At 53.0% G+C, this 13,627-nt stretch overlaps 4 protein-coding genes across 4 annotated transcripts; 3 read left to right on the forward strand and 1 right to left on the reverse strand.

Annotated features, from left to right (window-relative positions):
* Positions 1-3,433: 3,433 nt before the first annotated feature.
* BBK36DRAFT_1189460 (MFS general substrate transporter) lies at positions 3,434-5,353 on the reverse strand (the record flags this gene model as incomplete). The annotated part of the gene is made up of 4 exons (XM_024896622.1): positions 3,434-3,929; positions 3,986-4,825; positions 4,964-5,025; positions 5,156-5,353. The coding sequence occupies 4 exons, from the start codon at positions 5,351-5,353 to the stop codon at positions 3,434-3,436; spliced, it is 1,596 nt and encodes a 531-aa protein (XP_024753392.1).
* Positions 5,354-8,500: 3,147 nt separating this feature from the next.
* Positions 8,501-9,817, forward strand: BBK36DRAFT_1156621 (hypothetical protein; the record flags this gene model as incomplete). Its single annotated transcript, XM_024893942.1, has 1 exon — positions 8,501-9,817. One exon carries the CDS (start codon positions 8,501-8,503, stop codon positions 9,815-9,817), a length of 1,317 nt encoding a protein of 438 aa, XP_024753393.1.
* Positions 9,818-10,393: 576 nt separating this feature from the next.
* On the forward strand, positions 10,394-11,669 carry BBK36DRAFT_152160 (alkaline phytoceramidase; the record flags this gene model as incomplete). The annotated part of the gene is made up of 7 exons (XM_024897597.1): positions 10,394-10,446; positions 10,510-10,522; positions 10,604-10,664; positions 10,749-10,889; positions 10,964-11,245; positions 11,324-11,441; positions 11,507-11,669. 7 exons carry the CDS (start codon positions 10,394-10,396, stop codon positions 11,667-11,669), a joined length of 831 nt encoding a protein of 276 aa, XP_024753394.1.
* Positions 11,670-12,306: 637 nt separating this feature from the next.
* Positions 12,307-13,353, forward strand: BBK36DRAFT_1189473 (hypothetical protein; the record flags this gene model as incomplete). The annotated part of the gene is made up of 2 exons (XM_024896623.1): positions 12,307-12,781; positions 12,842-13,353. The coding sequence occupies 2 exons, from the start codon at positions 12,307-12,309 to the stop codon at positions 13,351-13,353; spliced, it is 987 nt and encodes a 328-aa protein (XP_024753395.1).
* Positions 13,354-13,627: the final 274 nt, after the last annotated feature.

A 13,627-nucleotide genomic window follows, 5' to 3' on the forward strand; every position in this document is an offset into this window, starting at 1 on the left:
GAGAAGCCGGAAGGGAAGGGCAAAAGAAGCATGCACAGAAGCCAATTGGCAATAAGCGTATTATCTCGGACGATGAAGAGTTCTCTCGGCCGTGGCGATGGTTCGTGAGCGTGTGCGTGAGGCTGTGTCACGTGCCGATCTCGCGCTCGCCGCCGATGAGATTGCCAAGTCGATGACGGCTGCTGTGATGAACTGCCATGGTACTGGTACGGTTACTTGGGAGCGAGCAGGTGCCACCTGGCGGTGCTCGGTACCGGCTCCAGACTGGCAGCACGACTCCCGGTACGAGCCATGCGCCGAAATGCCCCAAGAGAGAAGGCGCTACGGAGCTTGCACGAAGCACGGATCATGACACATCACGGGCGGAAGGTGCACTATGCCCTTCGTGGCTTCTTCAGCGGCGCTTGCAGTTGTAAGCAGACATCAGACGGGGGTTTTGCCTGTACGAGACGATGCTGTAAATCCGATCAGCTCAGGCACCGGCAAGTCACCACAATCGTTACTACTTAAGGTACAGAACAGGAATAAATGGCTCAAAGCGAGGCTGAAGACGGAGATGAATCCAAGCATCCTAACAATCCAGAGGCATTCATTCGCATTCGCGCATGTGAAGCGCCCTGACCGCCGACCGCCGAGCACCGAGTCAGTCAACTCATTTCATGGCGGCGCGCGGGCGATGGGCCGGCCATGCATGTACATGTACGCTGTACCGGGCACCCCGTATGCGCTTAGCGCCAGGCACGTGTACCGTATACGTCCTGACGCAGGACATTTACTCGCCCTGATATTCTCCGGTTCGCGTGTGACGATGGCTTTTGTCACCATCCAGCCGCATCCGTGGTTTTAATAGTGCCTCTAGCTGAGCATTATACTCACCTGGAACAGACGGAATGCTCCTGGAACGACTTGGTTAGCGCAAGGCACAAGCGCGGTCAAGTCCTCCTGAAGAGTCTCACGGGAGGCTCCCCTCTTACAAGCAATGCCAAGAGGACAGTTCGCAGCGGATGATGCGGCACGTCGTTTGTCAAGTTCCATCATGAAGATCGTTCGAAGATGAGAGTCCAAGTACTCAGTCTGAATCCTTCGTCGTATTCAGCGTACCTGCAGTACTGTACGTTACATACGAGTACTCGTATGGCTTCGATAACACTCACAACGCCCATTTCCCTTTGCTGTCGGCTACCCGACGGCTAATCGGCGCTCTCGCGGCAAGGGGGGGCGCTGCGGAGAGGGCTTGGGGAACTTTTTTGCGCTGGCTCCTCCAGTCTGCGCGCATCCTTCATCACGGCCTCCACACGCGGCCGAGATGGTGCGGAGACTGGCGAGGAATAAGGGTTCTGGGGTTGAATTGCATTATGTACGAGAAACCTCAGGACGAGCAGTGGTTGGTGGTGAGCTGAGGAACCGACGTGGGGTGATTACTCTTGTCTGGGTGTCGTTGTCCAAAAAGCCGGCTACTTTACGATATTGGTGCCAGATATCGGGAGAACAAGGAGCGAAGAACCAGGCATAGGAGAAACAGTGGTTGCTTGAGCATATAGGTAAAACAGTACTACCTTGGTATCTGGGAGAGGGCTGAGTACCTCATGCAGAAATCGGACGATGCCATTTAGCTCGCGGCTGCTACTGATAAGCGTTGGCGGAGATGAGCAGATTCCACGTGTAAGTGGATATGGCAATCGCCTAGCTGGTCTCCGAACTGGGGAAATGAATAAGGGGCATCATCATGGGCGCGAGAGCATCGTGGCTGGTTCCCATGAGCGGGTGGCCTCGTCTCATATCTCAGCTCTTCGACGTGGCATCATCAGCCGCGATGTCACCAGCGTCTTTGAACTTGACATCCATTCCTCACCCCCCCATCCACGTTTCCAACTCTGGTCTGACCTGGTGAAACCCGAGGCTGATTCACGAACGTCTGAATCTCTTTATACTCGAGTCTATCGAAACGGCTTGCTGTGACCGCCGAGTGGCATCACGCCTGGAGAGCAAGACGGAACAGAAGACGCTCTCCTGCAAGGTCGGACTTCGACTACCCAACTGCTTCCTCGAGAGGCCCTGAAAAGTTGCTCAAATCTTGCTGTAACAGTATTGGTCGCTGTGCAGGACAAAACCTCCCGAAGTAACGATGGATTCAAGTACCACGGCAGTTCCGAGTCAAACCCTCGCAAACTGGTCTTCTGCTTGTCAGTCACTTGGCCGGCTGCCAAAGGTAGTACTTGCAGCTTTTCTTGTCAAAGCAGTACTAGTGGCTTCGAGCTTCTCGACCAACGTCTTCATCTAATTTGCGACTTGAAGCTCTGAAGCATCCCAAGTTCTAGACCATCGGCCAAGTGCCACGGTAAGACGGACGACGGAAAGATTTTGGATGCAAGCATCCACACTCGCAAAGCTGCTGCCCACAAACGAAGCAGGCAAGCTTCGAACCACCCTTTGGATACCGGCGGTCGGACTATTCCGATCCCAATTGTCCCTGGCCAAATGTATCGCCAGGGTATCTACGTGATGGATAGCTGTTGATGTTACTCCATACTAAGAGTACCAGCCAGATCATGCAGCAGAACATACCTAACACAATGACTTCTGGAATGAGCGGCGCTATCTTGAAGTAGTAGATTTGACTTTCGAAGACAAGGCTTCGTTATGGCTGTCCAGCTTCTAGTATGTGATATCACTGGTGAGTGACGTTTGCCGAGTTACCGGCATTGGCAAACCCGTCTGTCTAAAGCAAGCGAGTCCACCTGAAGAGATTGACGGCTAGTAGCGATTGGCCTTCTAGAGGTCGTAGCATGGTAATCCAATAGCTTAGAGGTAGGATGGCGCTTGTAGATGAGGATCGATTAGGAGCATGTTGTGATCACGCCACTCTCCCTAGAAGCGTCCTCTTAGTCCTCCAGCAGTTCCAGAATAGTCTTAACCAACTACGCCTAGCAAGTAAGTAGCTCGCCGGCATGCATCAACAGACCCCCTGGCTTATATAAACCAGTCTGCGATACCCTTGGAGCAGCATGAACACCGCGCAAGCCGGATGAGAATATTCTCGCCGGGTAGCCCCTATGTCTTCTCACATGAATAGAGTCGCATATCTCTTTGGTGAAAAACAGGGAATAATAAGCGAAAAAAACAGTGGAACAAACATCAAGACATGCTGCTATTGAACCAATATAAACCTTGCTTTGGACGAATATCAGTGGCGGTTGCTTCTTCAACTGTAGTTCCATCGTGCTGAGTACGCAGCTCGCACTCAAGCTTGTCCACGTTCTTTGCTTTATAAATTCTATGTATCTCTTTTTGCAAAAGCTATTGGGTATCACTATCTAGGATGCTATTGTTCTCCATTACTCAGGCACCACCCCTTGACGCAGCGTCTACGCCCGACCGGCTGGGGCCCCTTTATTGTTGAAATAAGGCTCACCAACCTCGTCACAATGCTCTCTCATGAGCTGCGCCGTCCATAGGGCTCAAAGGGGAACACTACAGCAATACCGGCAGCAAGGATGAACAGACTGGCGCAGATATACAGAGGCGCTGACGTTTGTGTGTTTGCAAAGGTTGCCACGATAGCTGATACAATACCCATGATTCGGTTGAAAGCCACGGCAACGCCGTTACCAGTACCACGGTGTGCGCTTGGAAGCACCTCCGGAGTATAAGCGTAGAGAGTACCGTAGTAAATGTTGAGGAAACACGCGATCAAGCAGGTAAAGGCCGTGTCCTGGGCTGCCGTCTCGACGGCGGTGTAAGCAAAGAAGAAGACCATCGTGATCAGAGCACCGATAGCCATGGTGTATTTGCGGCCAAGCAGCTTCGTGTTGCACATGTAGCCTGCAATGATCGGTCCGGGAATACCGCAGATGTTGGTAAGGCAGTAGTTGCGCCAGGTCTCGAAGGTGGTACGGTTGAAGACTCTGCCGTGGTTCTCAAGGTAGGTGCTGCAAGAATGGTCAGCAAAGGCTCTTGGGAATACGAGAAGCTTGGGGTTACATACGGAAGAAAGACGTAGAAGAGAGGGTAGATGAGGCCGATCAAAGCCCACGACAGCCAGACGAGGATCGTGGAGATGGTCATCTTCTTGTTGATGAAGAGCCCACGGAAGTGAATGCGGGTTTCGGACAGAGAGAAACGGCTCTTGCTGTGGGCCGACTGAATCTGTCCGCAGGCCTCGAGCTTCTCCAGAGTCAGCGAGCATGGGCGGTTGTACTTGGCGGCCAGGAACTGGAACGTTTCCACCACCTTGGCATCCTCCCCAAGGCCTAAAAGGTACTTGGGCGTCTCGCGTAGCCTGACGACGGTGATACGAAGGACCGACATGACGAAGACCAGGGCACCACCAGTGAAGAGCATATATCGCCAGCCCCAGTTGTTGGCTTTGGTACAGGTGTCGACATCGGTGCAGTTCCACTTCGCGGGAACCATGAAACCCCAAGCAATGAAGCCGGTGACGGCCTGTCCAAGACCCCACCAAGCCGCCAAGAAGGTCAGCAGCCACTGCTTGTTGCTCGGAAGATACTCGAGGAAGACGGTCGTATCCAAGATGAGATTGCCGCCACCGCCAAAGCCGAGGAGGGCAATGAAGAATGCGAGGGCTGGCCAGTTGGGCATAGCACCAGCTAGAATGCAGCTTGCGGAACAAATGAAGAGGGTAATGTTAAAAGCCCACTTGCGTCCAATGACATCGGCGCTGAAGCCCCAGAAGAGGGCGCCTGTCAGCATGCCGACATATACGGCAATGGTGAGTGCATTGGAGTAGCCCTTCTGGCCGAACTCGAGGTAAGCCGCGGGGGCGACGATGGATTGGAAGAGGAGAATCAAGGAGTCCACAGCGTAGCTACAACACGTCGTAAGTTAGTATGTGTAAGCATACATTATCTCATGTTATACACAGGATTGGAGCAGGGCCGTGGGGAGAAAAGGATATGTGGACGAGAGCAGTGCGGGCTGATAATTATGGAACAGGAATACTTACCCAAACCCATTGAGGAAGAACAGCTTCCAGTGGTAGCCAGTCCAACCAATCTCATCAATTGCCTTTGATCCAATGTCAGTTCTGAAGCATTTTGGAGAGGGGACTCGAAGCTTGAGAGTTGGGACACGGAGTAGCTCTCGTCGTTCGCCGTCACTCAGCTGAGGCCACAGCGTAGCCTCTGATATCACTCACGTTGTTCACAAGATGCATCTTCATGTTCAGGGCAGGATCGAGATCTTGCAGGGAGAGGATATCCTCGCCGCTGCGCAGCGACGATCCGTCGGCATTCCTAAGCTCACCAAGCATGGGATCGTTGTTGCCGGCCTCGATCTTCTTCTCCATTGAGCTGGCGTCAACGGCAGACTTGTCCAAGCTTGTAGCAGTAGCCATGGCTGCGGATGATGGATTGAGCGCAACTGAGGAATTCCGTATGTCCACTAGAAGCCAAGGTGCAGCAACACTGGGCTCAGAAAAGCACAGGAGAGCTTCGGTCCACCTTTTCCAAGTGAAGTCGCTTTTGGCTTGTCTCGCCCGAAACGGTCGTAGGAATGCGGAGGAGGGCGACGGAGGTATTGTAGGTGAATGTCAATTGCGGCCTCTGAGCATAGTCTAGACCATGAGAGAAGATTGACCAGGCCGGCGGAGGAGACAACGTAGAAGAGAGCAGCAGGAAAGACACGGCTGCGACTCCTCAGAGAAACCACAACAGGAGAACAAAAGACAACTATACTGCCAAGAACAGTAGGACCAACCCAGTGACAACGGCGAGAATGGAGAACGAGAAGACAAAAAAAGTGCGGGAGAGCATGTGTTAAATGGCCACGCAGAGCAACAGAACCACAACGCGACGTAACCATCAAAGGCACACGACCAAGGCTAAGGGACCATGCACTGCAGGGACCCTTTGTGGTAAAAGACCACGCGAAGATCCCATCGCCAAGCTGGGCATTTTGCATGTGTTGCTTGTGCCTATGCTTGTGATTGAAAGACCATCCTCCCCTCTAGTGCGCAGTAGCCTTCCACAAGGACGGTTCTATCGCCGCCTCCGGCCAATCAGCACGGCCGGGTCCGACGTAGACCGGGTTCTGGTGGAGGGACAGCCAGCCCGGGGCTTTGGAGGTTGGGGGTTGCTTGGCCTTTGCGCACGGCGGAAGCAGGCTGCGAGCCTTGTCTGAGACGCAGTGTGGGGGGGCCGGCCGGTAGCGTCGAGCTGGCCTTGCAGCGCAGCGCAGCGAAGCGTCTCCCCGTGCTCTCAACGAATGGCGCTGATAGGTGCGAGCGCCCGGCGACATCGTGAGCGGTCGACAGGCCTTGCTGGTAGGGGCAAGGCGCGGTGGAGTGCATTGGCTCGGCCAGGCCCAGCGGCACGAACTGCTGCGCGGCGATGCGGTGCATTGGGGCACCGTGGCATCGCGGGGACGATTCGTTGGCTGCTTCAAACAACGTCTTTCGAGGCTTGCGAGATACAATCGGTCGAGCGACATGCCGGGTCTCACGTTGATGGCGGAGAGTCGAGGCCGAGTTCGGGATCAAGAGCAGGTCATTGAGAGAATAATTTTCTTCTTCTCCTTCCTTCTTTTCTTCTCTCGCACTCTTTCCCTTGATTCATCTCCTTCCTGTCCCGTCCCTGCTTCTTTCCACGTTTCCAGATTCGCCTGCATCGCTTGCGGTAGGCGCTATCGTCTTACAATCGTACTAGTAACGGCAAGAGCCGCAAAGGGAGCCATGCACAGAGTACAAGTATAATGTTCCGACTCCCTACAACCCTGTTCCGTACGAGTTCTCCGTAACAAACACCCTTCCAGAGTGATGAGTTTGTTTGGGGTTTGACATGAGGTACCTTATTCGTTCATCCTCCAGCTACAGCGGCGACATGATTGGCTGGCTTGTATACCGAACGCTGAGCGAAAGCACGGCCTCACGATCTTAGTCCTGTCCTTATCCCAAGGATGATCTACAGCTTTGCAAATGCGGAGAACAGGCGCCAAGGTGACACCCACGCTGGGCTGCATATCCTCCTCCCAACGGCCTGTTTGAGTGCTCAGACCACGTAAAGACTGCATCGGCTCAGCTTCCGCCCAATGATGGACCTGACGCCGGCCTGTGGCGCCTCCCGATGTCAAGCATTCCAAAGGGTGGCTTGCCAGGAGGTGTCGTCATTCACATTCTCGTCCCGACACGCCCTCGTTTCTTGGATGTCTGCCCATGTCAAGTCCAGCATCTTGGCATAACAGCTGAGTTACGACCAACATCTATTCAAGCCACGATAAACGATAGGGAATCTTGAAGCCAACCAACATCTTGTACGCAAAACCGAATTTACAGGGCGGCTCAGGCTAGAGAGCGCGCCAAACATGACAGCGAGGCTAGCAGTGAATCTCCCGCTCCCACCTGAAGCAACAAGAGCGAACCCCGGGCTGTCATTGGCCCAGGATTCACCGAAAAGCTGTTCTTCTGGCCAACCAGGAGGCCTTGTTTGTCAAGCTTTGGCGTGCGTCATCAGCAACACACCAAGCGTGTTCTCGAACTAGCAGAAGGGCCTGGATTGTGTTACAGTAGGCTCGCAGTTCGGCCTTCTCGCCGGCGTCTGTACGGCGAGAGATCGTATCATGATTCTCAGCTTCCTTGCTGTTTGTTTTTCCCAACAAAATCCTGTCCACAGCTGTTGATCGGCTAGTCTCGGTCACACCGCCTTTAGCGCAATCTGGGGAGGTGTTGGTTACAGTCTCGCATGGCCATGATTATCATGTGATTCTGCCGCCGGCCAAAGGCGGAGAGAAGACAATATCTGAGATTCTGAGAGAAGTGCTCGTCCTCGGTAGCAAGTACATGACATAGGGCTCAATTTCTTCGTTTTGATGCTCGATGTTTCATTGCAAATCAGATCTACCCTATCTCTGGGTATGGTTCGCTTCAACGACCAGCTAAACCACGCTCATCTGATACGGGCCTTTATGGTGCTTTTACAGAAAAGATCCGTTCCTGGCCTTAACAACAGCGCCTTTCTTCTCCCTGTCCTTGCAATCTACTGAGACCTGTCTTCTTTTGTCCGCCTTTATGATTGAATTTCTCTTTCTGCTCATATTTTTGTTCATAGACGAAATGTAGTTTCAAATGCTGATTGTCACTCCATGTTGCTTGTTTTGCTTGTTGTTGCGATTGTAGTAGGCAAGGTAGTTCGCCACATTGGTGACGCAGGCAACGTCCGGCTGACTAAGACTCATCTATCACCATGAGATTTTCGGGCATCAAGTTGCATCAATTGTCCTCAGCATCGCCACTCCTGCAGAGCTTGCATTTCGAACAGTCAAAACTTCCATACTGCCAATAATTCTTCTGGCCATGATATCTCGCCCTTCGCCATCTTTATGCAAGCAATGTCTCCGCAATGCAGCTCGCTTCGGCCCGCTAGAGACACGCCGATACTCCTCACAGCCAAATCACTCGGAGAGGGAAGGCGATGAAACGAAACAAGATGGGAAAAACGGATCCAGGCCATCCGACGAGGATGACTTGCAGACACAAGAGCCCGGGGCAATGACGCGGAGGCTGCAAGAGGCGACGGAGGAAGCAATGTACAGCGGCGGCTCATCCGGCAGACGTGCCGTGGAGGATGCTGGATTCTCAGATGAGCTCAAGGAGAAGCTCCTGAGCAAAATCGCGGATGCAAACTTTCGACAGGAGCATGCAAGCGCTTTTACAGAGAGAGACCTCACTTCTACGGCCGGCGAGGGCACCAGACATGTCGCCACCTCGGCACCATGGACCGGCGAGGAAGCTACGGAGGATGCAGTGCTGAGGATGCTGGACGATGCCAGAAAACCACTGAAACCGGAGCTCAGGGGCAAGTTCCAGCCGCCTGTCATTGACCCCCGGGTGAAGCGGACTCCGGTGGTTCCTCCTCCGCAAAGGGCGTTGAAGGCTCGGGATCGAGCGTCTTTCTACGCTGGCATGGGCATGAAGGAGGACAAAGGATTGAGTGAGAAAGAACGAGAAGAGTTGAAGAGCTTGTTTCGATCAAGATTCGAACCAGTCGCGCGAGTGATGCCAGCTACGCCATCGGGACTTGCGGCGCTGGCCAATGATCATATCGAAAATGCCATTGCCAGGGGCCAATTCAAGAATATCGCGCGGGGCAAAGGGGTAGAGCTTGACTTGGAACGAAGCAACCCGTACGTTGACACTACAGAGTACTTGTTGAACAGGATCGTTCAGCGCCAAGACATTGTGCCTCCATGGATCGAGAAGCAGCAGGAGCTGTCACGGGCGGCGAATGCCCTTCGTTCGAGGCTGAGGGCTGATTGGAAGCGTCACGCTGCGAGGATGATTGCCGCCAAGGGGGGCTCGCTGGAGGAGCAGATGGCCAGAGCTGAGCAATATGCCGCGGCAGAGAGGGTACATAATCCTCGACAGGTGGCCGGGAAAGCTGCCGACGAAACGGAGCAGGATGCAAGAGAACCCAGCGAGCAAGATCTCGGGCCCCTGCCAAGGCCATTCCGGGATCCAGACTGGGAGAAGGCGGAACGTGCATATCTGGAGCTGTCAATAGAGCAGCTGAACGCCATCACGAGGAGCTATAATCTCATGGCTCCGGAGCTGGCCAAGAAGCCATACTACAATCTCCAGCGAGAACTGGATGCCTGTTTTGCGGATGTCGCTCCTCTGCTTGCCAAGGAGATCAAGGAGAGGGCTACAGGGCCGCGCGCTACGTCGAGGCTTACATCCAAACCGTCTCCATTTACAGGCGACGGGATAATAGGGAACTTGGGTGCCAAAGATACTGTCAAGATTCACGATTCGAGGGCACAGCCGTATGGGTTCAAGGAGTGGTGGAAGGATGTGTGGAAGAAGTAGGGGATGGAAGATGGCTTGAGAAGCCCTGTGCCCGGTTGGGTCTTGGTTGAGCTGTTGTCGGGATGTGTTTATGGAGGTTCCGGATCTGGGTTCCTATTGAACAGCCTTTATTAGGGAATGGCGGATCAAGTGTTGTCTTACATTGTCAGAAAGTGAAGCGAGCAATTTATTGGCGGCCAGTTCATAGCGTTTAGCAACCCTCTGAGGCTTTTGGCTCTGATCTAGTTCAGCTTATTCAATCTATTTCAGCTCATCTGATCTACTTCGTCTCATCTGATCTACTTGATCTCGTCTGATCTATTTCAGCTCATCTCACACTGTCCTTGCTAGCATTTTTAACCTCATCCGAAGTTCCGTTTCTGGTAGTTAAGCGACCCCCGCCAACGGGTGGATGCGGCAACTCAGATCCATAGTCTTTCATTGGCTCAGCCGCGCTGTTTTTACGTGGCATCCCCAAAAGAGATCGGGTGTCCAACCGAGGCCAACTCTGCTCCCTCCATGACTTGGTACATACATAGCAAAGACCGGCCCTCTCCCGCGTCCTTCACGGCCATATACCATATACCTTGGTAGACAATGCATTATTCTCTAGGCCAACCATTTTGGGGCGAGCCCACGTCTAATCTGAAGTATGTCTCGAACCTGTTCTGCCCATTGTCTTGGTTGGGGCTGTTATAGCTTACAGAACCTAGCTTTTGCGAAGAGGTAGTTCCTCTCCCATGCCCTCTCTTTTGCCTATGCGGCTGGATGGGCCAAACCCGTTAACGAGCCGTTGCGAGATGTTAGGACTATGTCGTTACACGATATGTCGCTGAGTTTATCAATACGCTCAGCAGCTTAGCTTTCGGTCCGTGCAATTGCATATACCCGCGACGGCCCAATGCTGTCTTGGATCTCGACGTTCACTAATCTCTTTTACTTGTCCCTGCAGTCGTCTACGGAGTATATGGCCTGGCTAGACCCGGCCGCAATGGCCAGACTCTCGCTCGTCTGATCTCTTACAGTGGCTTGATCGGCGTAGGCATTTGCTCTGCCAGTTATCATATGACCTTGAAATATCACACCCAAATGTGTACGCTGCTACCAAACCCCCCTTTACCTCTGGCAGATCATTGCTCGTTTTTCTCACCTTCACACCTCCTCCAGCGGACGAATTGTCGATGCATCTTTTGACGACGCCAATGGTGTATCGCCTCTTGACGTTCAAGAGCAGCCCGCAGCGTACCAAGATCGTGGGCGTACTTCTGACCGTCCTCTTCACGGTGGTCATGGTCACGCACATGGTCATGGACGAGTTCCTCCTTCATGCAACGACCTTTGGCCTTGCCGTGTATCTGATTGCCACTCGAACGCTCAAGCTCATCAACCAACAAGTGCCAGATGAGCGCATTAGGAAGAATCTTCGAAATGTCTCGCTATTTGGCTGCTGTATGTTTTTTTTTATTTGCCCACTCCGATCCCTTCAAACGAGGGAGAGTTTCTAGAACTTACGATGCTGTGAACTAGTCAATTTCGCCTTTGGATACTTTGTGTGGCTGCTGGATGACTGGCTATGCTCGTTGCTGACTTCGCTGAAGCATTCGGCTGGCCTTCCCCTGGCTTTTCTCCTCGAGCTACACGGATGGTATGCTTTTTACTTCTGCAAAACTTTTGAGTGGCCCGTCATTGTTCTAACGAAGATGGGAGCAGGTGGCACATCTTGACCTGCATCGGGGGCTATGTTGGCGTGGCCCTCGTCGACGCCATCACATCGGGCGAAGTCCGTGAGGATCCGGTTCCTCAACTTGCCTGGCCCATCCCGTCTGCGGCGAGGTTACTGGGAAATGCAGATGCGTCACCAAAGCGGGAATAGACTTTTACTCGTCAGAATCTAGAGTTACCGCAACGTCTTTTTTTGGAAAGGTATGGTAGATGGGGTGCCTTTATTGGAAAAAAGACTTGATAGAGGGGTACCTTGCTTGGTTGGATAGGCATTGAGGCGCAAGGTTTGTCCTGGAGATGAAGGGACTATTAGACTAGATTGTAACTGAGTTGGATTAGAACATGGGGAAGCGTGACTTGCTGAAGAGGTTATGAGTTTTGGCAGGGACTCATCCCAGCACATGAAAACCATGCCTCGGATCTCAAGATCCAAGGCGCAGTTTCAGGCATTCGGGAAGATCCAGTGGCGTACATAGACTTCGCGGTAGCTGCAAGCTAGACCGATGGCTTCATGTACAGCACGGACAAGACCCGGCCTAATGATGATGCTGGCGATTTGGGTTCGCGCTGGAAACAAGCCTCACAAGTATATATAAACTTTCAGACTCCCAATCTTTCTTCTTCCTTTTTTCTCTCCTTTTTTCCTCTTTTCTTCCTCTTTGCACATCGAGATCTGAAAAAGAGAACAAACCCCAACCTGGAAAACAAACAACTCCCCCATGATATCGACATCACAATTGTTCTCAGTACTGCCAGCTATGGACTCGTCCATCGCGGAGATGACCAAGATGGAAGAGCTCACCATCTCAAGCTCACTCGCGCAGCTCGAAAGAATAGGCCAAGGGCGCTGCGGGACCGTCTGGGCCGTCCGCTGTTCAGCCTGCGATGACCACAGCCATCTGGCCATGAAGCGCGAGGATGGCAGCACCGGAAGGTCGATATCGCACGAATACCGAGTCCATCAGAAGATAACGAGAGCTTCCACGCAATCAAGCTTATCGTCGTTTGCCATCCCTCGATCCGTTGGCTTTCTCGCTGCCGATGACGCCGCAGCTTGGTCTGTCATTCTGCCACGCTTTCCCCCCGACTACACTGCCTGCAACGCCATCGTCAGCGAAAAGATTCTCCCCGTCAAGGAATCCGCCCGGAGACTCCTCGTGCACAAGTTTCGGCCTGATGTAGACGAAGAGGAGATTATGAGGAGCCAGAGCAACGAACACTGCCTCCTTCGACCGTATCTCGGCCGCCGGAGATACCACCAGAGTGAGATGGAGACGGCAAGCTCGGGAGAATCATCAGGACGACGACGACGCTTCTTGCGAGCACTCAGCCTGCGCAACTACCCGCTGCATATGGATCAGATGGAGCAGCTTGGACTTGATCCGAGCGGCTATGCGGTGGCCATGGCGGACGCTTTGGCGTTCCTGCACTGGGTCGCCCACGTTGACGGCAATGATGTCGAGTTTGTGCTCGGTCGACCTCGATGCCGACCAGATATATTGTCTGCGACCAGGACTGGAGGTAATATATCTTGCTCTAATACTGCAGTCCTGGGTCCCCACGAGGTGTGGATTCTGGATTTCGACCTCTGCCGAGACATGTCTCTCGACGAGGAGGGCGTTGATCAGGCGAATCGTGCCTTTTGGGGCAATGACCCTTATTTTCCCCGGCCTGGGAGCAGCAATCTGGCGGATCAGAGGCTTTGGACAATGTTCCAGGATCGATACATCGAGTCCAGCGCCGCGGCATTGCACGGAGAGCCGGATTGTATCAAGAGACTCCCCGGCCTGTTTATCGAGCAGATCAAGCGAGCCAGGGCTGTTTCAAGTTCCTAGTTGAGAATTTCCAAGTGATAGCAACTTGAAGCTACTTAGATCAACCAGAAGCTACTTGAAGCAACTTGAAGCAAAAGCGAAACGACTGTAGTTACTTTCAGCCTGTAGGTAGCAAGAAGCCTGGCACCTAGAGTGAAAGAAAGTGCTTATGCACATATGGCTTTCGTTGAATCCATTGTTGTCGTTAGATAATAGTTCTGTTTTATAAGACACTCCCACCCCTCTACCAAACCCTGGTATTTTGTACGCCTCTTTCCGTTTCCAAATTTCGATC

This window comes from Trichoderma citrinoviride (genome assembly GCF_003025115.1).
Source record: "Trichoderma citrinoviride strain TUCIM 6016 unplaced genomic scaffold BBK36scaffold_2, whole genome shotgun sequence".
Classification (NCBI taxonomy): domain Eukaryota; kingdom Fungi; phylum Ascomycota; class Sordariomycetes; order Hypocreales; family Hypocreaceae; genus Trichoderma; species Trichoderma citrinoviride.